This window comes from Rhipicephalus sanguineus, chromosome 11 (assembly GCF_013339695.2).
Source record: "Rhipicephalus sanguineus isolate Rsan-2018 chromosome 11, BIME_Rsan_1.4, whole genome shotgun sequence".
Lineage (NCBI taxonomy): Eukaryota > Metazoa > Arthropoda > Arachnida > Ixodida > Ixodidae > Rhipicephalus > Rhipicephalus sanguineus.
The window spans coordinates 11,167,927-11,191,111 of record NC_051186.1 but is presented as its reverse complement, the minus strand read 5'-3'; the positions used below and the strand labels follow the sequence as shown (position 1 = coordinate 11,191,111).

Genomic DNA, 23,185 nt, shown 5'->3' with positions numbered 1-23,185 from the left:
ATTAGTTTTGCCCATATGAAGTTGATTTCATTCGTATAATTGAAGCTTCCTGTGCCAGCGTTATCGCTCTCTCACCTGCCTGGCGCACGTTTTAACAAATTAAAAAAGCATGAGAATAAAAAAAAATAAAACATGACAAAAAAAAAAACCCAAGAAGCCAAATAGCAGCATCGCAAAACAACGAAAACAAAGGGACGCTGCTTTGAAACAAAAGCCCGTGGGGAAGACAGCGGCTGGCTCTCCGGATGATGCGCTACTCCTGTGCGCCACGCTTCGTGCGCAAAACAAGTAACCTCCAGGGGACAAATATAAGTCTGGAGTCTCCCGCTAGAGCGCGTCATAACGAGGTGCTGGCACGTAAGAGACTAAAGTTTGGCTAAAACTTTGAATTTGGATTTTTGACTTTCCACAAATTTTAAGGCGAAAGCCTTAAATGCCTCATCAAACATGCAAATTGACTGTCGGTGTCGGCGTTCCGCGGTGTCGGGCACAGCTCGAGTGGTGTAAAAGACCATCACGTGATGACGTCACCATATGACGCCATCACGACGTCACAGATCGATTACTGACGTCACAAATTCTAGCGTGACGTCACGTGATGTAACGTGGCACGGTAGGTGCACAAAGCTTTCGGAGGGTGGCAGGACAGGACCAATACATCGACTGGGAAGAAAAAGAAGATGGCTTTCGCCTTCCAGTCGTCTTAGGTAAATACACAAGGGACCCTGTGATTCTTTTGTATTAGATTCCCAGTTCCACGGTCAGGCTGCTCGGCAATCGGCTTTCTATCCTCCTCCTTCCCTTTCCATCGCCACCTGGCTCGATTAGATTGGCGCTGAAGGGGAAGAAGAACAGCGCCGACTTGTTGCACAGGTGGTCGAAATGCTCGGCCTGTAAATTAGGGCGGAATAAAAGTAACATACCAATTCTGTATATATAAATATATATATATGGAGAGAGCGAAAGGCGTGAGAGAATGCCCCCCCCCCCCCGCAGTGGCGTAGCCAGGGGGGGGGGGTCAATTGGCCCGTGCTTCCCCCCCCCCCCGGAATTTTTTTTTGCCATGGCATACACAGCTCAAAATGACACCGTCACATTTGCCTGCCCGACCCCCACTTCAGATCAAGGAGGTGCCCCCCCCCCCCCCCCGAAAAAAATTTCTGGCTACGCCCTAGCTGCCCCCCGGGAAAATGAAAACACTACGCCTGTGGCAGCGACGTAGGTGCACACATTGTCTTACATATATGTAGTGGGTACATCGCTACATCCCAAAAGGAGCATGAATTACGGCATAATGGGTACTGTGCAAGTGTACTTGCGGTAGGCGCCCTAAGAGAGTTCACAACGGGCTTGAAGGCCGCTCATCCGACTTGCGCTATGACTGTGCTGCGTCTTCCGCGCAGACCTGGCGTTATTATTATTATTTTTTCAGCTAATACCAGTGTCACCCAGTGCATCGCTTATCGTGATTAAGCTCGATTGGTATCAAACTTCGCAGCAGTGATTGAAGTGATTGGCTTCCTTCCGTAGCTTGCGTAGAGGAGCCAACCACAATCGGAAAATTCGATCCTGTTCTGGCTCGATTGCGATCAAAAGTGACCCTGTGACACTGTTGTGAGCATGTTTTACTATCCCTATAGCAGTATGCTCCGCATGATATTTGTATGTTCAGTATCTTTCTGACATGTATGTTGCATCTAAATCTGAGTGTCGACCGGGCGTGTTTGCCATACCAAAGCTTCAGCTCTGTACAGCACTTCTTGTGCCGGTTACGATATTTCCAAATTCTTGCGCAGGTCCTTTCGTGGCGCACCGTGATGGGATGGTTTCTTCAACACCTCAATAAACTAATGACCGCAGTTGCAGGGGGAATACGATTCCCCACGCGCCCAAACAGAATGAGGGAAAACACCAGTTTTGATATTCCCGCCTTTCGGGGCAGCAGCAAGCTTCTCAAGTCATTCGGTAGATGACAGGCAATACCGCACCAATGCATTTTCATTGTTTTCGTTACCTGTAAAGTTACACACCTATCAAGACGTGATCACGGTGCGGGCTGAAGATGTATGTGCTTTCAATAGTTTTGCAAGATCAACTATGGGTAACGTTATGTTGTGACAGTGCTCAGGAGTGCTGAGCGCTCTCACCCGAAAATTTTTCCCGTTTCGGACGGGCGCTTCGATCGCTGGGTTACTCGTTCTAGACTTCATTTGTCTAGTACTCACTGATCTTGTTTCTCTTGGCAAGTTGCCGCTCGCAGCACGCGAATGCTGTCAGCGGAAACGAAAATACGCGCCGACGAAGTTCGAAAGCTGCTGTTGTTGCTTAGTCGATAAAAGGTCACCACTCGGCGTCTTCGCGATCACCACTTCAGAATGAACAAGGCTGAAGAGAAGGACCTGATTAGGCTGAAAACCGCCGAGGCAAGCGCGTGCATTCATCTTCATGGTATGTCATGTTGCGCTTGCAGCCGGAATTGCTGTGTCTATGTTTACGGGACATATCCCGTTCTTTTCTTTTCTGCTGTCGCCGCAGGCGCTACGCTGATATCCTGGGTTTTCAACGGCAAGGAGCGCATATTCGTCAGGTACGTAAGAGAACGACGGTTTCACGAACGATATTTTGAGGCGTGGCATGATTTCCGTAACACTGCTCGATGATTCCAATGGGTGTTTCGCGTATCCTTGACTGAGCGCGCCCAGGTATAAACTGGCCGCAGATAGCGGAACGGGTGTGTACTCTGCCAATTTGTGTCAAGGTATTCTTGGACTTTGCGTTTAGAAACGAAAGGGTCGCTTGATCGTTTTACGTTAGCTGTGTCCCGGAAATAGAGAACAAATGCGAACGAAAGACAAATGTGTGGGTGGCGGGAACGAAAGAAAGAACTTTCGCACTGAAAAATAAGCCTGATCACTTGGTCAGTGAGAGCTAAAATTAACGAAGACTGTTTTAGTCCCGCGCAGAAATAATTGCTTCTAATTAAAAACGAACTTATTGCCAGTGACGCGCGCGAGACACAGCGTAGCAGTGCACCTTGAATTATTATTTTTTAGTGGCTCGAAAGCAAGCGCAATATCGCTCTGTGCTGGACTAGCATTAACAACGTCGTGTTTTCCTGCTTGTCGATATGCGGCCCCACAGCAGATCGTTGGATTGTTTTTCTTGTAACTGTGCTGTAACTATGCTTCTATTTGAAAACTATTTTCATGTACAAAAGTAAATTTGTGGCCAATGGATATCCCCCAGTTTTAATTTAACACACTCATGACATCTATTGTGTATTATGGACTTGTGACTGAGGCACGCAAGTCAAGCAGCCACCGAAAAATCTAATATTGGAGAGAACGAGCCCAAGCTCGCACAAGGAAGCAATGAATTGCTTGAATTCCACACAAAGTGGCTGGTGCCTCATTCTGCTCAGACCCAACAAAATTTCCCAGTCGCACAAAACCTTTTAATGGCGAGTTGTTACTGTCAACTGGTACGTTACAACTAGAAATGTAATTCATCTGAATGCATGGGCACGTGCTCGGACTAGCGCCTCCATGTGTGTGTACAGGGAGTTCGTCTTTATAGCTTGTTCGCATAAAAACGTCATTTCACATAAAAATGTCATTTGGTTTCGTAAAAGTACAGGTACCAATCTAGCGCCACAACGGAGAGGTTCCTTGCGTTCGCACTGTGTGCTCAGTTGCTGTGTCATCTTACCTTATTTGGAACTTGTACAATGCGCTGCTTTTCCTATGGGAATAAGTACATTGAGTGCAAAGTGCAAATTTTCTCAAAAAGCTCTAGTAATGACCTTATCACAATCTTGATGTCGCTCTCGCCTGCATCTGACCACATTTTTACCACACATATAGTACCACACTTTTAGCTCGTCATTTCTGCTTTTGCACGAAAAATGATGAAAGGTGATGTACACAGACATGGATACAGCATAGGAGAACATTGTAAAGCCTGGCTTTGTTACTTGGGAAGAAAGCCCCGCCACGGTGGTCTAGTAGTTATGGTGCTCGACTGCTGACCCGAAGGTCGCGGGATCGAATCTGCCGTGGCGGCTGCATTTTCGGTGGAGGCGAAAATGTCTGAGGCCCGTGTACTTAGATTTAGGTGCACGTTAAAGAACCCCAGCTGGTCGAAATTTCCGGAGCCCTCCACTACGGCGTCTCTCATAATCATATCGCGGTTTTGGGACGTTAAACCCCGGATATTATTATTATTATTGTTACTACTTGGGAAGAAAAGGTGTTACGAAGAATTGCATGGTGACGAGGGTCCAAAGGGCTCAGAATCTCGAAAACATTCCATCTCAAGAACAGAGAAGAGGTGTGCATTAGCAACCTATTGATTGATCTGTCGGACGAGTAGTTACAAAGAGTAGCTTTAGGCTCCATCTGTAAACAAAGATGAGCAACACCGTTTTTAGCTTTTAAGTGAAGCTTCTACGTGTTACAGATTTCCGTGGCAGCAGCATAGTTCCCGAAAAACCCGATGCTGGCCAGTGTACGGAGGTGCAGGTGTACACAAATGAGGCCCCCGATGGTGCCCCGGTGACATGCCCATTTGTATGTGCAGTTTTCAAATAACTGATGCACTCTTGATCGTGGGCTTGTGAGCCATGGCAATCTGATCTTTTATCGAGGTCACTTGTCAGTTCGTGTTGCCACATTTCATTGTTGCATTTAATTGTTTCACATGTGACCTTCATTGTTGCCGGAAGCAACAGAAGTGTTACTCTGTTAAACGTGTGGATGGAAAGTCCAGTACTCGGCATGGAGGAAGGAAAAGTTAGGAGAGAGCATTGCACAATGCGATGGAATGAAAGAAAGGAAAATAGGTCAGGCGCGCACACGCCAAACTTCACTTGCCCCCATTTTCCCAATAAGGGAAGGGCTCCTAATTTTTTAAATCTTTGTAGGTATGCTGATGACCGGATACTGGCTGGATGTGTTACAATGCAGAGGCCCGCTCAGAAGTAGATGAAGGGGCTGGCAAAATATGATCCGTTTAACAGGGATTTCATTTACTGACAGAGATGTACACTCAAACCTCGATAAACGAACATGGATTTAACGACTTATGGGTTATAACGAAGTGTATGAAAAAATAGCCTTGTCATTGATACAGTGTTATAGAGTACAGGGGCTCAGCGCTGTATGTCATTTCATCTTTCAACATTATGTTCACAAAGGCTAGACATCAAATAGTATCCCAAAAATCGGAGTCACCTGATTTATCAGTTTGTGATTGTAGATACTACACATTAAAAAAGTATTATTTGTTCCCCGAGTCCATGCGGCTGCTTTTTTAAGGATATCGTCCTCCATAAAAAGCAGGCATTGCACGATTTTGATATCCACATTTCTTCTAAAAACAAAAAGAAGTGTTTTAAGGATTGCACGGCAAGATGCGCCTCTTCAGGGTTCTTTGTGTGGCCGGCGTTACATTTAAAAGAAGTAACTGATTTTCGTGCGCTAAGATTGCATTACATAAAAGGTTTTCATTTTTTTCAGTAAATTCATTTGTATGCCTGCGGGTGCCTGTTTCGCTTCTCACATTCTGTCCCTCTTGCCATGTGATTCATATCAAAGAAAACAGATATTAAGAATGGTAAATTGACAACGACCCGTTTTTTTTTAACCCTTCCGCTGCCTTGTTGGATTCCGCAGAACTGATTTCCAAAACGAATTGTAATGCAGAATATAGCTTATTACGAAGTTTTCATTGTTGCTTCAATGCTCTCCTTTTGCTGATGTCATATGTCATCAAGTTCGTAGGTGTGCCCTTCTTAAAAGAGTTCTTCATTCTGTCTACAGCGACAAGGCCATCTTCGACAACAAGAAGGCTATCAGAGGGGGGATTCCCTTCGTTTTTCGTAAGTCCTGTTGTCTACATATTTTTCCCTCTTTCAAGTTTCTTTTTCATGTGAAAGCTCTAAATCTCTAGGCTTAACAGTCGTGTTGTGAGGTGTGGAAAATATCACATGAGTGTGCAAGCTGCATGTCCACTTGATCTTCGTGGCACTTTCATGAGTAAAAAATTTTTTAAAAAGCAGCAACATCGCTTGATCGAGTGGGCTGTGCCTTCACTTCATCTTTGTGGGGTTCATGTGACACAGAATGTGTCTTACAAAGTAACATTCCCGTTATATAAAGTGCCCGGTAAAATAGCCACACCAGATGGCTTTTGCCTTCGAGTCATTTAAGGCGAATGCATAGGGTGCCATTGAGTCTTCTGGGTTTTTTTTTTGTATTCTTTTTCAGTATTATGTAGTTCTTTGTCTATCAGGACTTTATCTCCTGTTTATTGTCCCTCCTTGTGCAACCATGACTGTAATAGCTCTCCCATAGATTTATGTAAATCATAAAACTTGAGTCTCATGTGAGTTGTCTAAATGCATGCATTAACACTTGTAAAATACATCCCATATGAGGGAATACAAAGGGCCAAAGTCTTCATTGGTTGACAGTAAAACTTTTGCATATGTACTACTAGTATTACTAGAGTTCTACTAGTGTACTACTAGAGTACCAGAGTTGGCTAGAGTACTACTAGAGTTCAGCCTCTGTGAACCATACGGTGGGGTGAAACATCCAGGAGAAGGAATATTCATTTCCACCTCCTCGCTGCTAGTGTCCATGTTTGCGGACATCACTTCTTAAGCAAACTACACAACAACAAATTGCTCAATGACATTGAAAACTTACGCCTTTTTCGCCCAAAGTGCCCTTTGGCCATGCTACGAGAGTGAGGAGCGAAAGTCAACTTACGTGGCTCGGGCAAACAAAAGAAAATGGCGGCAAGCAGCCCACACAGAGTGGTGTGACCGCAATTTCTGCTATTGGTTCTTGTGAATCATCTGAAAACGTTCATGAGCTGTCGCACCCTAAAAAGGTGGTTGACCAGCGAAGCTGTGTGGCACACGACATAGAGGCAACACAGAATTTTGATGAAAATTACGTTCTTTATGGTCTTCAGCGGTGGTGGCAGTCATCGTTTCGAAAAGCGCACACACACACACACAAATTTGTTCTATCACTGATGAATACTTTTCGTGACTGGCGGCGCGACGTACACACTTGCATGCCATGTTGCAGGCGCATTCTTTTTGTGACAGTGAGTGGGCGGCACGACGCCGCCGCTCACATTCCCGCCGCTGCTGTCAGCGTAGTTCGTCGTAATTTCGCTGTTCTTTGGGCATACGGACCACTCGCAGCTTGCCCATGGCAATGGCGGAGCTAAAATGAGACCGCAACTTCACCTCTCTCCCCTTGTAGCATTCGCGCATGTCATATGTTTGAGCAGATCTCATTGCAAGGATGCAGGTGGCAGCTAAAGTGCACCTAGATGCGAGGGAAGTGGATGTTTCATTTCTCTTTTTGTGGTTCTTGCGCTCGTTCACTCTCTCTTGTGGAGAGCGGTTCCTGGGCTCGTGCATAGAGTTTCCTAAAATTAACTAGAGCGGACTTTGGCGCTGCAATCGTTCAGCTACCATGGGAATGATGGGTAGTGCACAAATTTGCCTTGTCTTCGTGCTTGCGGCTTCAAACCTACTTTTGGCTTTGTTTATTGCTGTGTTTTGGTTTTCTTTCGGATAAAAGAATGGATCGTTGTGAACTTCATGACGAGACTTGAGTTGGTGAGGCTAAAAAAGTTAGGCGGTGAAGTGGAACTGCTGAACGTTTGCTGAACTTCGTCTTGTGACAAAGCGGATGCAAGTGACGCCGAGCCAAACGGAGCCGAAAGTACGAAGTTTAGACAAATCTGTGTACTACCCATCATTCCCATGCTGGCTGAAAGGCCATGCGTTGCAACTCCCATAGACACTAGCGCCAGAGTTCCCTCTAGTAAGTATTGTAGGAAACTCTATGGGCTCGTGTACTACGGATCTGCCCTAGCCATGTACAGGGTCGACCACATATAAGGTAAACACCTCATTAGCATTCAGGCCGGTAAAACTAGAGCGTTTATTCTACCTCACAAGCAAAGTGTCCGTTATATGACAACTAATCATGGTGTCCATAAACACAATTGGTAGACTCTCGTAAGTACATAATAAATAATGTCGCTGTGTTTCTCCTCAAGTAGCACTACAAAATGACGACTACAGCCGGTCTTATACATCAATGGGTATGTGTACATTCTTGGATGGTCCCCTATAACACATGCACCCATATGACTCAAAGCATATACTATATGGATGGATTTATATAAATGCTCTAGACTTATCTGTGCCTCTGCTTCTTAGCGATATTCCTTCTGAAGGGTATTGGTCACTGCCTTTGTGCACATGACGTAGGTAGAGGACACGAGTCTATGCTCCTATTATCCCCTGCTACTGCTATGTAGAATACTCAAATAAACTGTGTAACTTAGATTCTGCCATTGTATTGGATGTGCCCATAATTAAAAAAAAAAAGAACTGTTTCTTTTGTGAAGTTTTGTGCGTGTTTCTTTTGTGAACAAAGTACTTGTGCATTTCCTAAGCATACCTAAAATTTCACTTTAACCGAGATTATTTTAATGCGACTCGATTTTGCTGAAAAAGTGTGAAAGGACGTCGTTCTTTCTTCTACTGATTGTATCTAATAATTCTAAAAATTGGCTTATATTTATTCGCTTAATCTTAATAGTTCTTTACGTGTGCATGTTTGTTTTGCAGTGCACATTGTGCAAGAATTCGTGTTGCCCAAACTGTCTCTATGATTGGAAGTGCGTTTCGTTTTCCATGCATGTAGCCAATTTCGGACCATGGAGCCTGGGGCCTCAACACGGCTTCGCAAGAATTTCCAGATGGACTGTGCACGAGCAGCCGCATGCGGTAGTCACATTCATTTCAACTCATCCATAGGTGACGGTAGCTTAACCCTGCAACTGATCAAATTCTGTTGGCCTAGGACCGCATAAACTTAAGAAAAATTAGTCTTTTGCATTCGTGTCGTTGTCTTAGGGGCCGCGTACTCTGCACCAGTGTGTCAGAACGGAAAGAAAATGCTCACTTCTTTAACACAAAGCATTCAGCTTGCTCAGAGAATTCATAATTCACTTATGAACACAAATAAATACCATATTTACTCGAATCTAACGCGCACCTTTTTTCCGGAAAAACGAGTCCAAAAATCGCATGCGCGTTAGAATCGAGTACCGAAAAAAAAAAAAAAGAAACTCGGTTATCGTATTGCCATCGACATTTCAAAATGGCCGCCTCCTACGCGCTTTGGCCGTTTCTGCCATGGTTTCTGCCATTTGTTCAGTTCGTACGTGTGCTGAGGAGATTGTCATCCCGTTCTGCGTTCGCATCGACGGCATGGAAGTGCTGACTCCAAATACTCGACGAGTGTACCACAATGCCGCGTTTAAAAGAATAGTTATTACATGTGCAGAGAGACGGAAGGAAATCTGGCCGCATCGCGGTCGTTCGGATATAGTTCGGAGTTCCCGAAACGTGCGTGCGAGACTGGCGCGAACAGCAGAAGATTTTTTACAACAAAGCTTCACGAAAAGGTTTCAGTGGACCAAAGCAGGGCCGGTTTCCCGAAATCGAAGAGTGTTGACAGCGACAAGGAGTTGTCCGACAGCGACGAGGACTGATCCATTACGCGACTCGTATCGCCGCCGTAGTGGTGACAGTTGTAGCGGCAAGGCCCGCTTTTTGACTTTGTGTTTTACTTTTTTGAAACTTCAGTTCTTTAAAACCCAAATACTTGTTCTTCTGAATGTGCGAAGTTTGACTCCTACGGACTTTTTTTGTTCTCTTCTCTCAGGAAAAATGGGTGCGCGTTACAATCGATGTATTACTTTTTTTTTTTGGTCGCGGAAAACGGGTGCGCGTTACAATCGAGGGCGTGGTAGAATCGAGTAAATATGGTACTATGTTTTTATGATTACTTTGCATCAAAGTTTTTGCATGCAAATAAAAACTGTTACGAATTGTTACAGACCATTTTTCTTTTAGTTCCAGAACATAAATGGAATGAAACTAATACTAGAACAAAAAAAAAAGCATTTTGTTCTGACACCCTGCTTTGAGCATTGCCTAAAGTGTGGGACTAGCACGCAAAATAACTTTCCACTGCCACTTACAAGGCTTATATGGCTTTGTGTGTGAGTTTATTGTAAGCACTAACTACGCTCTTTCTGTGCATCTCTAGCTTGCTGGTTTAACACTGACAAGTCTAAGATAACTGACAGACCCACCATTGCAAAACACTGTCAGCTCCTTTGTTGTGTTATCCGTGCACACTGGGCTATCCCAAATCAGCCATAGCCAAATCTCATCATGACATTTGATGCAACTTGTTGTTAGGCTAGTTGGTAGAACATGCCCCGCCACGGTGGTCTAGTGGTTATGGCGCTCGACTGCTGACCCGAAGGTCGCGGGATCGAATCCCGGCCGCGGCGGCTGCATTTTCGATGGAGGCGAAAATGTTTGAGGCCCGTGTACTTAGATTTAGGTGCACGTTAAAGAACCCCAGGTGGTCGAAATTTCCGGAGCCCTCCACTACGGCGTCTCTCATAATCATAGCGTGGTTTTGGGACGTTAAACCCCAGATATTATTATTATTATTATTAGTTGGTAGAACATTTCAAAAATAATTGGAGCGCAAACACACGGCACATTCACACACGCATACACCCCCGCATATAGGCACTAAACATGAACAGCGCTCACTTCCAGCTATTTATTGATCGCACGAATGCTCGAATTATATACATCGTGTGGCACATGCGCACATTAACACCAGCGAAGCCAACGGCATATATTATCGAGAACATACTTTTTCCCCTCTTTTTTCTCACAGCTTAGAATTGAATTTTACTGGGAAAAAATTATAGTGAAGGTGCACTCTAAAATAAGGTTTGAATGGCAGGAAAGCAATTTTGAATTCATGATGTCTCACCATTCTATTTGGTCTCGCATACATTTGAGAATGTAAAACATTGATTTTTGATGTGTGCATAATCTTATTGCGCAAGACCATTTTCCTACGAGTTACGTTGCAACATTCGTGGCACTTCAAAGATGTGTGGCTTGAGCCGATTGGTGATTAGTGAGTGGTAATCCATTAAAACATTGGCACTGGCAAAAACAAGCCATCTAGGCATGTCAATAGCCTACCATTGTTTGCTTGCTGGCTTTTAGGGATCACATCTACTGGCATTTAATCTCCTTTTCTGCCATGAAGCAATGGTGTCAGATCAATTGTACTCTTGCTCACGAGTCACAAATGGCGACCCACCGCAGTGGTCTGTTAGTTACGGTGCTCGACTGCTGACCCGAAAGTCACGGGATCGAATCCCAGATGTGGTGGCCGCATTTAGACGTAGGCAAGATGCTATAGAGGCTCATGTGCTTAGATTTAAGTGCACGTTAGGAACCCCAGGTGGTCGAAGTTTCCAGAGCCCGCCACTATGGTGCCCCTCATAATCATATCGTATGGCTTCGGGATGTAAAACCCCTGCAATTATTATTATTATATTATTATTATTTTTAGGTCGCAGATGGTGGCTTCGCCGTGACCCTGGCACTTGAAGACACCGAGGAGACCAGAAAGATGTGGAACTTCAAGTGAGTGCTCCTTGCTGCCTCTGGAAGGGTACGGTTCACATCTATAGTTTCAATATCGGTTGGGCTGTGACATGGTCAACTAAACATGGCCCCAGTTACGCAATTGGTTGTCTGAAGGAGAGAGAGAGAGAGAGACTTTATTTACAGATGGGCAGAGAGGTCGGCCTGAGCTATAGTTTGCTCTGGCCTGCTACTCTACGCTGGGGAAGGGGGACGGGGGAGCGAAAGAGTGATGAATGACGATGGCGAGGTAGGGAGATGAGAATATAGTTCTGTTACGCTGGGGCAAATCTAAAGATGTGCATCCAGTCCAGTGGCTTGTAAGAAAGCTACGACTGCTTCTATAACCACACTTGTGCTGCTGACGTCTGGCCAAGGACCTAACACAACCTCATCAGTTAGTGGTCTACTGTGATATTGCCCAATCAAGGATATCAATTTCTGACGCTCTCGTGCGTATGCTGGACAGGCGCAAAATAAATGTTCATGTGTTTCTGGCAACGCCTCCTATAAAAAAAACTATGCCTGGGACGTCGCTAGCTTTGCCATTGGAGGAACGCTGCCACACATTTCGAGCGGGCGCCGTGTGGTGGTGCCAGCGACTGTACCGCCGGAGCCAGCGAGAGCGATGGTGTCGGCAACATTGTGCCGGTGCAGCGGCAGCAGCTGGCTGCATTGTGCGGGCGGTTGATCGCGCGTTCCTGACATGCGCTGGAGGAGCGTCAGTCATTTCCTTGCATAAAGCTTGGCTAGACCTTAGGAACTTTTCGCGACAGGGATGTTCTTTCAAGTCACTTGGCGGCAGCGTTCTTCTCGCTTACTCCTTAAAGCGGCCTCATAAACTTTCTGGCAATTAGCAGCAGCAGCTCTTTGCGGTGATCGGAGTCTGTGTTTGCACAGTTCAACACCGGTAAGCCCACGAGCTCTTCCACAATCCTGTGAACGCGAAGTTCAAGGGGTTTCGCGACCGACCTCCGATGAGGAAGCACACAGTCCACGAATCTGCGAAGGCCTACAAGCAGCTATGGATAAAACAGGGCGTAGTGCGAAAGTGAAGACTGCACACTACAACGTTACTTGTTGGCACCCAGTCTTCTCTCGAAATCGCCTTGAGCCACTGGTCACACAAACTGCTGTCCGATGGTATCTCGTGGAAAGTCAAGCCCGCAACTCTTTTTTTTTTTATTTAGTAAGAACTTGTTGTTGGGAGAGTTGGTGAGTACTTAACATCTTGACTTTTGCGCTACGAAAGACGAACATGTGAGAGAACAGCGCCTGTCCCGTCTCTTCTCTCATGTGTTTGTCTTTCGTAGCGCCTGTCGTTTTTTTATAAACGCACGAAAAAAAGCTCCCCAAGAACGGGCGTTGTATAGCATTTGCCTCATGCGTTTATTTTTGTCGATGTCTGTTTATTTGCGCAGCATCGTTTGCAGCTCGTTTACGGCGTCGCGTTGCTAGTGCGTTCGAGATGCGTTTCTTCGCGCTCTAGTTTTATTAACTCCTCCGTTAGTTTCACTAACGCTGGCATTCTTTCCGCCGACGCTCGACCGTGCACATACTGCTTTCGTGACCACTCAAGAAATTTCGCCGGAAGTATGTTTATGGCCACATGTTCGTCCACATTACGGCTAGTGTTTTCTCAAGTCACCTCGTCCAAGAGCGTCTCAACGTTGCAATATGTAGCATGAATCTCGTCCGCTCGTGCAAGGGCAAGGACAGGCAAGGGTGAGTGGATCATGACACAACTTCAAAGCGCTAAACAACAGAGACAGACGAAAAAGAGTGGACACGATGTCGCGTCGCGTCGTCTGCTCGAGTTACCGGCGGCGCGACGACGCGCCACTGCAGGTTCCAAGAATTCGCCGCGAGAGGCTCTAGAGACTGTACCGAATGGAAGGGAGGACAATGGAAAGGGTAGGGCAGCGCTTCTGCGGCTCACATCCCAGGCATAGTTTTTTTATATGAGGCGTTGGTTTCTGGTAACTGACAGTGACCACAATCGGGACCTGTGAAGTTCTGTATGCCTCACAAGCTAAAGCGAAACATCACATGTATGATTCACCGCATTCGTCTTGGTGTGGCATTCACAAGACGCTATGCCCACTTAATCGGTTGTCTGAAGGAGTCTGTTAGCAACTGATAGCGATAGCAGTGTTGTAGTGTGCAGCACACATTTTGCCAGAAGATTATGTTGCATTTCTCGTGTGCCCTGCCTTCTGTGTATGTGGATTGAATGCACGTGAGAACAACCGATGCCGCCCTACAGAATGCTGAGGTGCCCGTCCACCTAACGTCATGCTTCATCAATATTATGCATGGCATCACGATGAATGTTGCAAAAGAATCAATGGAGTGGATATGCACTGCCGTAAGAACCAGAATGTATGTTAACTCACCGACCTGAAAGTACTGAAAATCGAAAAATGAGTCTATGAAATGGCCAAAGTATCAAAAGCCAAAATCCAAGTACAGTCAAACACCGCTACAACGAAATTGACGGTGCTCGGAAAAATGTTCGTTGAAGTGAACATTTCGTTGTAGTGAAATCGAAAAAAATATGGCTGACCTGAGCTAGTAGAACAGTGAAACTTTTATTTCCAATATTCAAATAGTGTCTGCTGCTTCCTTTGCATACCCAGCAGCGTTACGGCGCGATTCTCGTATATGCATAGCGACGCCACGTTGAGAAGCACGCAGAAACAACGGCTTCCGCGAACGAATCAAACAAGCATGGACGCGCAACACGAACTGCACAGTTGCACCAACACGCTAACACTAGCTATTCGCCGACAAAGGCGACATGCAGGCGTGCTATCGCGGAGCGATGACTTACGCCTTATTCTATGCTATTCTTATTTACCACTCGCGGCTGGCTGATCCCGTTGATAACGCGGATGAATTGTTGCTCCGACCACCGGTTGCACTGGCCAAGCGCGAAAAGCACGAAAAGCATTGGCATTGGAAAAGGCACCATTCCACGACTGCACCCCAGGGCTGCTCCTGTTGATAACGCGGATGTGGCGGATGTACCGTGGCTCTGACCACTAGCGAAGCGCGAAAAGCACGAAAAGTATTGCAAAGGCATCGGAAAAGCTATCGTTTCGCGATTGCACCCCTGTGTCGACAACTGAGCTTTGGCTTCGGATTGTCTGCGACTCAGAAGCAACTCAAGCCAGTTGCGAAAGCAGGGCAGTCTGATCACCGTCGCTATCAAGCAATGGCGGCCCCCATGCTCAGTCAACAGCGGCGGTTTCTGGCGGTTCCAACACGCGATTCAGACTTTGAATTCGTATTTTTATGGTCTAAAATGAATCAAAATGTCCCGAGATTGTGTTTATTGCACAGTAAATTAAATTTTTGAGCCCCGAATGGCATCGTCAAATTTCGTTGAAGCGGAACGGCAGCAGAAAAAGTGTTCGTTGTGGCGAGCATATTTATGCAAGGCGTTGCTTCGGGCTAGTTGGTAATCCATAATTACGAAATTTATAGCGCGGAACTTCTACACAGGGGACAAAGGAACACGACGAGCACAAGCGCTAACTTCCAACTAACGTTTAATATCTGCGCTCGCAAATATATACAGTGAAAGAAAAAAAATATAAAATAAAAGAAGAAACAGCTACAGCCACTCATCTGATTAGCACCACACGTGTTCGTTGCATTGCACTTTTACCAGCTGCCATCAAGATATCCCATTTCTCTTTGGGATAAGAGAAGGGATGGTGCGCTGACACACTCGTAATCACCGCAGTTCATTGCTGCGGCTTCTATTATTTCGCGCGTGCACCGGTCTTTGTCTCTAAACAACACTGCCGTATTGTCAAAGTACGGTATGCACCCACACTCCTGGCAATGTTGCCCCAGGTGCCCTTCTCTTCCTTTTGCCACGTTGCCGCTGTGCTCCCTTAAACGGTTGTTGAGGCATCTTTCCGTCTGTTGGAAGTTAGCGCTTGTGCTCGTCGTGTTCCTTTGTCCCCTGTGTAGAAGTTCCGCGCTATAAATTTCGTATTTATGCATTGACTCCTATGGACTGTTGACGGGGAACCGAGAATTTTTCGTTGTACCGGAAATTTCGTTGAAGCGGAGTTTGTTGTAGCGGAGTTCGACTGTATCAAAAGCATCAAATTCCATGCACTAACGACATTTATTCGCATGTTTGTTTACACGCTGGTTTCACATGCTAGATGTCAAAATGGCGAAGTTTGTACTAAGCCACACAAGGCTTGAAACAGCGAAGCTGGATGATTCTGAAGACTAATCTGGTTGCTTCTAGGTTGTTTCTTGGCCTTAGCTAGTTGATGCAGGTTGTTTCTAGGTTGCTTCTAGGTCATTGCTAGGCTTTAGCTAGGTGATGGTAGGTTGTTTCTACGGTGATTCTCAGCGCAGAGAGGCTCGAGTTAAACCACGGACAGTCACAGACACGACACGGATGTACAAACTCCAGAGCACAGACAAACTCGTGCTGAAACCAAGCGTTTGCACCTCTCATAGAGCTACGGGCACGTCATTGGCGTAGGCCTTCCATCACTTGGGGGTCTTCTCGCAACCGCCGTTGCCTTTCCCATTACCTAGTATTCTCTCGTTGTAGTACCCGGGGTCTTCGTCTCTCCGCTGTAGCTTCGCAGTGGCACATACCCGTTTATGATGATGATAGTTTTTGCCTTCATTTTTTGTGGATCAGTGGTGAGTGCAGTAAAACCTCAGTGATACGATCACGGCTCGTACGAATTTCGGGGTGTGCGAATTTTTCTGTGGTCCCGGACAAGGCCCATTAACCTGCAATGTATTGGAGTACGGTTGTTGCGAACCGATTTGCACCCCTGATGTTTTATACGAATGTAGGCTGGAGCACAGGTACGAACAGGGGCCGCACGCGCTGTCGTGGAAGACGTGGCAGTCACGCGCGGGTGTGGGCATGCGCGCTGCGCGACCATCAACGGTGCGTCATAGCCTCCGAGATAGTGCACGCGAATCTTGGAGGCCTTTATGCACCTTCGCGTTTATATTACAGATGACGTTGACGTCGCACTTTCTTTTTTCTTTTTCGACGGGTTGACGCGTGCTCCTGTGCTCGATGCAGCAGCGTCATTGTAGTGTGTTAACACGTGCCTGCCACGTCAATACAAGCCTTGTCCCCGCAATCAGACGTTCTATGAAACAAGACTGAAACTTGGGCTGCGGGTCCATCATGAAGTCTCATGAAACGTGGATGAAGACCGCAAGAGACGAAGCGGATGGTCTTGGCGAAGGAGCTTGGCCTCTATCTGTCGTGTGCAAAGCGCTTCTTATAAGTCACTTTCACCGCAGTACTCTGGTGTCATGTAGAAAAGCGTAGAAAGATTAGGAACGGGCTACCAGCGGTCACAGGGCACAACACATCTGGTACAAGTATGATTACGAGTACAAGTTTGATTGTTGACGTCTAAAAACTTTACTGAAAATCATTCAGAGCTGTTCATGACGTCGCTGCGATCCTGAGAAACACTAAATAAAAACATATGCCAACTTTATTTTGTCGCATACTAATTTTTAATGCTTTCTGGTGATACGAATTTCGGATGATACGAATATTTTTGGTAACCCCGCGAGATTCGTATCACCGAGGTTTTACTGTATTGGGATTTACCCAATTTCTGTGGCGCATACTCGTTTAAGATGATGATGGTTTTTTTCGTTCGTCGGACAAGGAACGACTTGCTAAACAGCTTCGCTGTTAAAGAAAAAAAGGTGCAGGCGTTATCTTCATAAAATGTCACTGCCATGATAGAAAGTCCTTGACTGTGCCTTCGTAAGTGCTGCCATGACAGCTTTCCTTCGGGTGCACTAGTAGGTCACTGGTGACTATATTAGATGCAGCTTTTGGATAAGCTCCGCAATCTTCGTCTTCAGCTCTGGATAAGCTGTGGTCCGACCCTGAAACAAGATTTTCTTCTGGCTGCTGCATGTTGGGATGCGGTCCTTCTGCATCCGCCAGTAGCGAATAATTTTCGGAGGAACTCTGAACTCGCACCGTGCTGCCAGACTTAACGCGTGTGTCCGCAAACACTGTCGCCTTTTTCTTCACTGCTACAGTGAACTGTCGTATTTCGCTCAGTTCCACGGAGAAGCAGAGCAAAAAAAAAAGCAGCACAGAGCACAAATAGATTCACGAGGGAACAACGAATATGCCAGACAGGGCCGTCCCATGGCACTGGCTTACAGAATAAACAAAGTGACACTGATGATTGTGACACTAAGCGTCACATTTGTTGGAGACACACTCACCGCTAAGCAAACGGAAACATTTAAAGCTGAACAAACGTGCAGGATCTAGAGCAAGTCTTTTACAGCGCAAAACATCCGAGGACGAAAGACAGAGACACAACAAGACGCAAACAAGTGCTGACATCGTGAATTAACTAACTCGCATTGGAGTCCTCTTAAGTGCAGGATCTAAATGAAAATGAATTTTAACGATTTGTACTTGTGATGGAAATGTTTCTGGTAACAACAACACTAAATCTGTGCGATAGCTAGATTATGTTCACAACGCGTTACAGTCGGACCCACATATATCACACCTACATTTAACGAATTATTGTATATATCGAACAGTTGTAAAATCTCCTTGAATGTACTTAGGAAATGTAAAATATTTGATATATTGAAGTACCTATATATATAGAACTTTTCTGTGATCCCGTTCAGGTTTGATATATCCGGGTTCGCCAGTACAAGCAAATACTGTGCAGTAAAAGAACATTGCGTACTTGGGCCACTCCTGTTGTGTAAAACTGAAAAACGCAATCAGCTTTTTTTCTTTGTCTGTTTAACATATGCCTGCCTATTCCCATCAATAGCCTGCTATTGACAGTTTAAAATTGTAATTTCCGAGGTTTTAATTGTGCCTGGGCAGCTAGTATCATCCAGCGGGTAAAAGGAACAGTACTCTTGCCGTGATGACTGTAAGTCGGTTTCTGCAAGTAACATCATTAAAGTTATTTGGATGGTTGGCACTTGCCTGCACTTTTTTGTGTCTTCCATGTGAAATAAGCAGTCTGTGTTCGCACTGCACCCATCCACTTTCTGTTTCAGGTTCCGGGTGCTGTACACAGTCATCCTCAGGAAGAATAACTTGGTCCTCGACATCAACGTGATCAACACAGGTGATAGCTCTCTGAACATTGCTATGCGCTTCTTTTTCTGCTTTTATGTATCTGACCCATTGCACGTGTAACCACTGCCTTGTGCCGGCCAAGCTAGAATGTCTGGGAAGCTTCTCGATTATTTTATACTCTTCTGATTAGATTACATTCACAACGCGAACGCTGGAGTTCATTCTGAAACTGACGCGGCCACCAGCAATAACGCTGGAATCTTCGATGCCGACGCGCCCTACAGCTGAACAGATTACCGATGACCGACGTCTGTGCTTGCCGCTCTTGCTGCATTTTGAGTGTTACGTCTTTTTCTGGGCACAAGTTTGCCCAATGAGGCATTTCGTTTTTACTAGCTGCATTGTTTCTTCACCGTCACTACCACTTTACATCTGGTGGAGGTGCTGTTGGATGTCTAAACGACTGCAGGTTGTGAAATGCTTCCACGGCCTTTCTTTTTCTTCCTGTTTTATCTGTGCAGTGTAGGCAACTAAGATCTCGCTTGACTGGTACGTTAGGAGTTGTATACAAGACTCAGTTTTGGTTTCTTATGTCGCATACAACCTGGTTTGGTTTTCCTTTAATATGGTGCTGTACCTTGACATCACATTAAAATGGCCCTGCAACATCTTTTAAATGATCAAAGAATGACCTCGCTATTGTACTCTGTTCAAGCTGAAATTTTGAAGTTAAATCTCTCTCAAGTTGACCCTCCGAATGCACTTGGCGTTTCTTGTCCCTATTTTGCCGCACAGCATGCGGTTACTCTTGCAGCAAACTCTGGGCACAGGCGACGAAAGTTGCAAGGTGTATGTCAGCAGCTTGTGAGGGCTCAAAAGTCGTGCGGCCTTGATGGCCTGGTTATAGGCATAGAGTTTCCTAAAATGACCTAGAGGGAACTCTGGCGCTGCGATCGTTCAGCCACCATGGGAATGATGGGTAGTACACGGATTTGCCTAGTCTTCGTGCTTGTGGGCTTCGAACGCACTTGTGGCTTTGTTTATTGCTATGTTTTGGTTTTCTTTCGGATAAAAGAATGGATCGTTGTGAACTTCGTGACCAGATTTGAATCGGTGAGCCTAAAGAAGTTAAAGTGGTGAAGTGAAACTGCTGATTTTCGCTGAACTTCGTTTTGCGACAAAGCGGATGCAGGCGACGCGGAGCCAAACGGAGCCGAAAGAACGAAGTTTAGACAAATCCGTGTACTACCCATGATTCCCATGCTGGCTGAAGCGCGATGCATTGCAGCTCCCATAGACACTAGCGCCAGAGTTCCCTCTAGTAAGTATTGTAGGAAACTCTATGGTTATAGGTACTCATTTGCGTTACAATTATAGCATGCTTGGGATGCCCAACAAGAAATACAGGTGCCCAAGAACAGCTTCTGACATTGTTGGCTTATTGTGTGACAGGACCACATGTACAAGCAGTGGTATGCACAGGAAAATGTGCATACAGTAAATTCCCATTAAGACAAACTCGAACGGACAGCCGTCATTTGTTCGTCTTATCAGAGGTTCCCCCGAAAAGTAGACATGCTAGCATGCCATCTAAATACATGTTACTTGAAGACACCGAATGGAGTAGGCTTACAATGCTTTGGAAATAAGAAAAACCATCTATTTAGATCAACTCGATAAAAAGCTATGCCTTCAAGTGTCGTACTTACATGAATCTAACGTGCACTCAATTTCGTAACGTGCACACAATTTCGTGTGTTAATGAATAAAAATGCTGATGAAGATATTGCTACCACATCTTGACGATAAAACTGTGACGCACCTCTATGTTGATGGTTAGAGAAAAAAAGAGAGAGACTAGCACAATTTGTCATCAAAGAATGGAATATTTATTCTCCTGGCAGTTCATTTTCTTCTGTGAGCCTGTTTTGCTGGTTCTAAGATCACTTCTGGTTATGCCTCGACTGCGTACGCAGTCGAGGCATACCCAGAAGTGATCTTAGAACCAGCAACTTGTTGCCTTGCTGTTGCCTGGGTATGCCTCGACGCAGTCGAGGCATACCCAGGCAACAGCAAGGCAACAAGTCAAGGCAACAGCACATGCTGTTGCCTTGACGAAGTCAATATACGCCGAGTCTCTTAAGAAAGTCTGCAAGCTTTTCTGCGAGGTCCGGATATTTTCCACTTTTCGGCCCGTAGTAACTCTTCCTGATCGGAGGCCAGCTGAAGATCTCCCTTCACGGTACTCACGTTCACAAGCCTCAAGCACAGTAAAATGACACGACGCAGCTATATTCAGTGTGCAAAATAACGTTCCTTTGTTGTGCACTTTTGTAATGAAAATGCCACACAACAATTTACACTTCACTGGGAGCAGATATGACGTGCACAGCTCCCACACAAACCAACGCGAACCGACGACAAAATGTGCTCGGTCGCTATTGTGTGAGGGCCATGTCAATGTATCTGACCCCTCTGACGTGAGTGTTAGCGCAAACTGGTTTCAATTTCGTACTCTATTCTAACGTGCAGGCAATTTTTGTTCCCTTTGTCGCTTTTGTTGTGCTTTTTTTTTTCCACTGCTCTTGCGTTTCCAGATGAGATGGCCCCATAGGGGCCCCAGGTTCTTCAGTTCTCTGCTGTACTCCATCAGGGAACCGAAGCATGTGGGGAAAATAGAAAAGGACGCAATGGCTTGGGGTTCCCAAACTCTTTTTGGTGCTTTCTTTGTTGATAAAGCTGGCACCTCCCACAGGCTGGAGCTGGAGGGTTTTATCCGCCGACCTATCTCTTACGCTTATCTCACTCCCTCCCTTCCCTCGGCGTCGCGATTTCCTTCGCGTCTTTGCACCAGGAAGCATTTTTTTTGCTTTGCCTCGGTCGCCTGAATGCCCCACCAAGAGTGCAATGTTCGTTGCGCAGAATGCCAGCCTTGTTTGTCAGAGCAAAATTTGGTTTTAACGGAAGAGTGCCTGTTCGGTGGTTCGTCTGAAGCATATTTTTTTTTTGCATTGAGTCTATGGAGAATGAAACAAGCGTTCCCATGAGCGCTAATTCACCTTAAGTGAGTTCGTCTTCACGATAGTTTACTGTTACATACCGAATTATCAAAGGGAGCATATGCGACTCCTCAAAGCATAAAGTTGTGGGGACAAGTACGCTTAGACTGCCATTGCGTAGCGTGCTTGAGAGAACATTAAATGTATACAACATAAGGATTTCCCAGCAAGCACTTTGAATTTATGTGACGTTTCTGCCTTCAATGTTGGGTTATATGTGGTCACAAACTACCTCAACACTTTGATAAGTGATTTCATTAAGCATGAAGTAATTCCTGGCAGAGCAGTGTAGGCTGAAATGGGCTCGAAGAAGTGAAACTTCCATGTGCATTTAATGGGATTCACTTCACTGAATCCTTGTGCAAGTCAGCTCTTTTTCCTTGAACAGTGCTGCTCAACACACAAAGGGATGCAATGATTTTAACTTGAAGCAGTGTGAAAAAAGCTAGGAAAAGAATGGAGAATGAATGTCGATAAGATGAGTGCTGAACTGCCAACTGAAAATTTTATTGAAAGAACACCAATATACCATGTTGAAAAACGTCATCAATGATCAAAAGTCAAAGGGGTTCGCAAGATGAACCAACTCACACAAATCAACGAGTTGTTGCTGTCACAGGTGTGATGTTTCTGATTTTACTGTCCAGCTGTGTGAAGAGCTGAGCTGGCATCATAATTTGATCCTTCCTGGTGTTTCCATATAATGTACTGTCCATCTGATGCAGGCATATTCACTCTATCTTTGGAAGTAGTGAAAAGGTTCCATGCAACCCAGATACCAAAGTCCTTATCATGGTGTCAAACGTTCGCAATGTTATTTGTTTTTATATTGTGAAGGGTGCACCATCATACAACTAGTGAATTTTTTGTAATTTTTAGGGATTTCATTCTTCACTGTCTTGAGTAGCTGTGCTAAGAGTGCGTTTGCGACAACAGAATCATGGTTCAAACATTCCATGATCACAGTGATTGACTTCACAGCAATTTCCAAATTTCCACAGAATGTCCTGAATTTTTTCGCCCACAAGTGCTTCCTTGTGGGCAAAAATAAATCGCAAAGGGGCAGATTATGGCTGGCATGCTCACCCAGTTACAAGACTATCGAGCACCTTGTACTATGAAGCTGCAATTTAAGGCGAAACTTGTCGCAACGATTACTTCGTGTTCTGTAGGGCTGCTCTTGAGTTCACGCTAGTATGGTGCCTCCCATTTGCCAGTGTAGTGATGTGTCTTTTATGCGCTTTAGCATTTGCAGAATCTTATCATAAAACTCATCCAGTGTCAACAGAGCTGTTTCAAGCAAGCAATGCTGCACTTGTAAATGGGCCACATCCTTCTCAAGAGCTGATGAGTGCCACAGCACAGCGTCTGTGCTGTGCATTCCTGGGCAGCTTTTAGACGTATTGAATATGCAGCTTTGATTGTCTAGTGCACATGATATGGTGGCAAGTAATTCTT

At 45.4% G+C, this 23,185-nt stretch overlaps 1 protein-coding gene across 1 annotated transcript in view; it reads left to right on the top strand.

Moving 5' to 3' along the window:
* The first annotated feature begins 2,201 nt into the window (after positions 1–2,201).
* Positions 2,202–23,185, top strand: part of LOC119374831 (uncharacterized) — a 44,481-nt gene continuing 23,497 nt past the window's right edge. The window contains exons 1-6 of the mRNA XM_037645036.2: positions 2,202–2,448; positions 2,536–2,587; positions 5,820–5,878; positions 8,742–8,824; positions 11,499–11,572; positions 18,647–18,717. Coding sequence (XP_037500964.1) covers positions 2,376–2,448; positions 2,536–2,587; positions 5,820–5,878; positions 8,742–8,824; positions 11,499–11,572; positions 18,647–18,717 — 412 coding nt within the window. The 5' untranslated portion in view covers positions 2,202–2,375. The remainder of the gene's footprint in view (positions 2,449–2,535; positions 2,588–5,819; positions 5,879–8,741; positions 8,825–11,498; positions 11,573–18,646; positions 18,718–23,185) is intronic.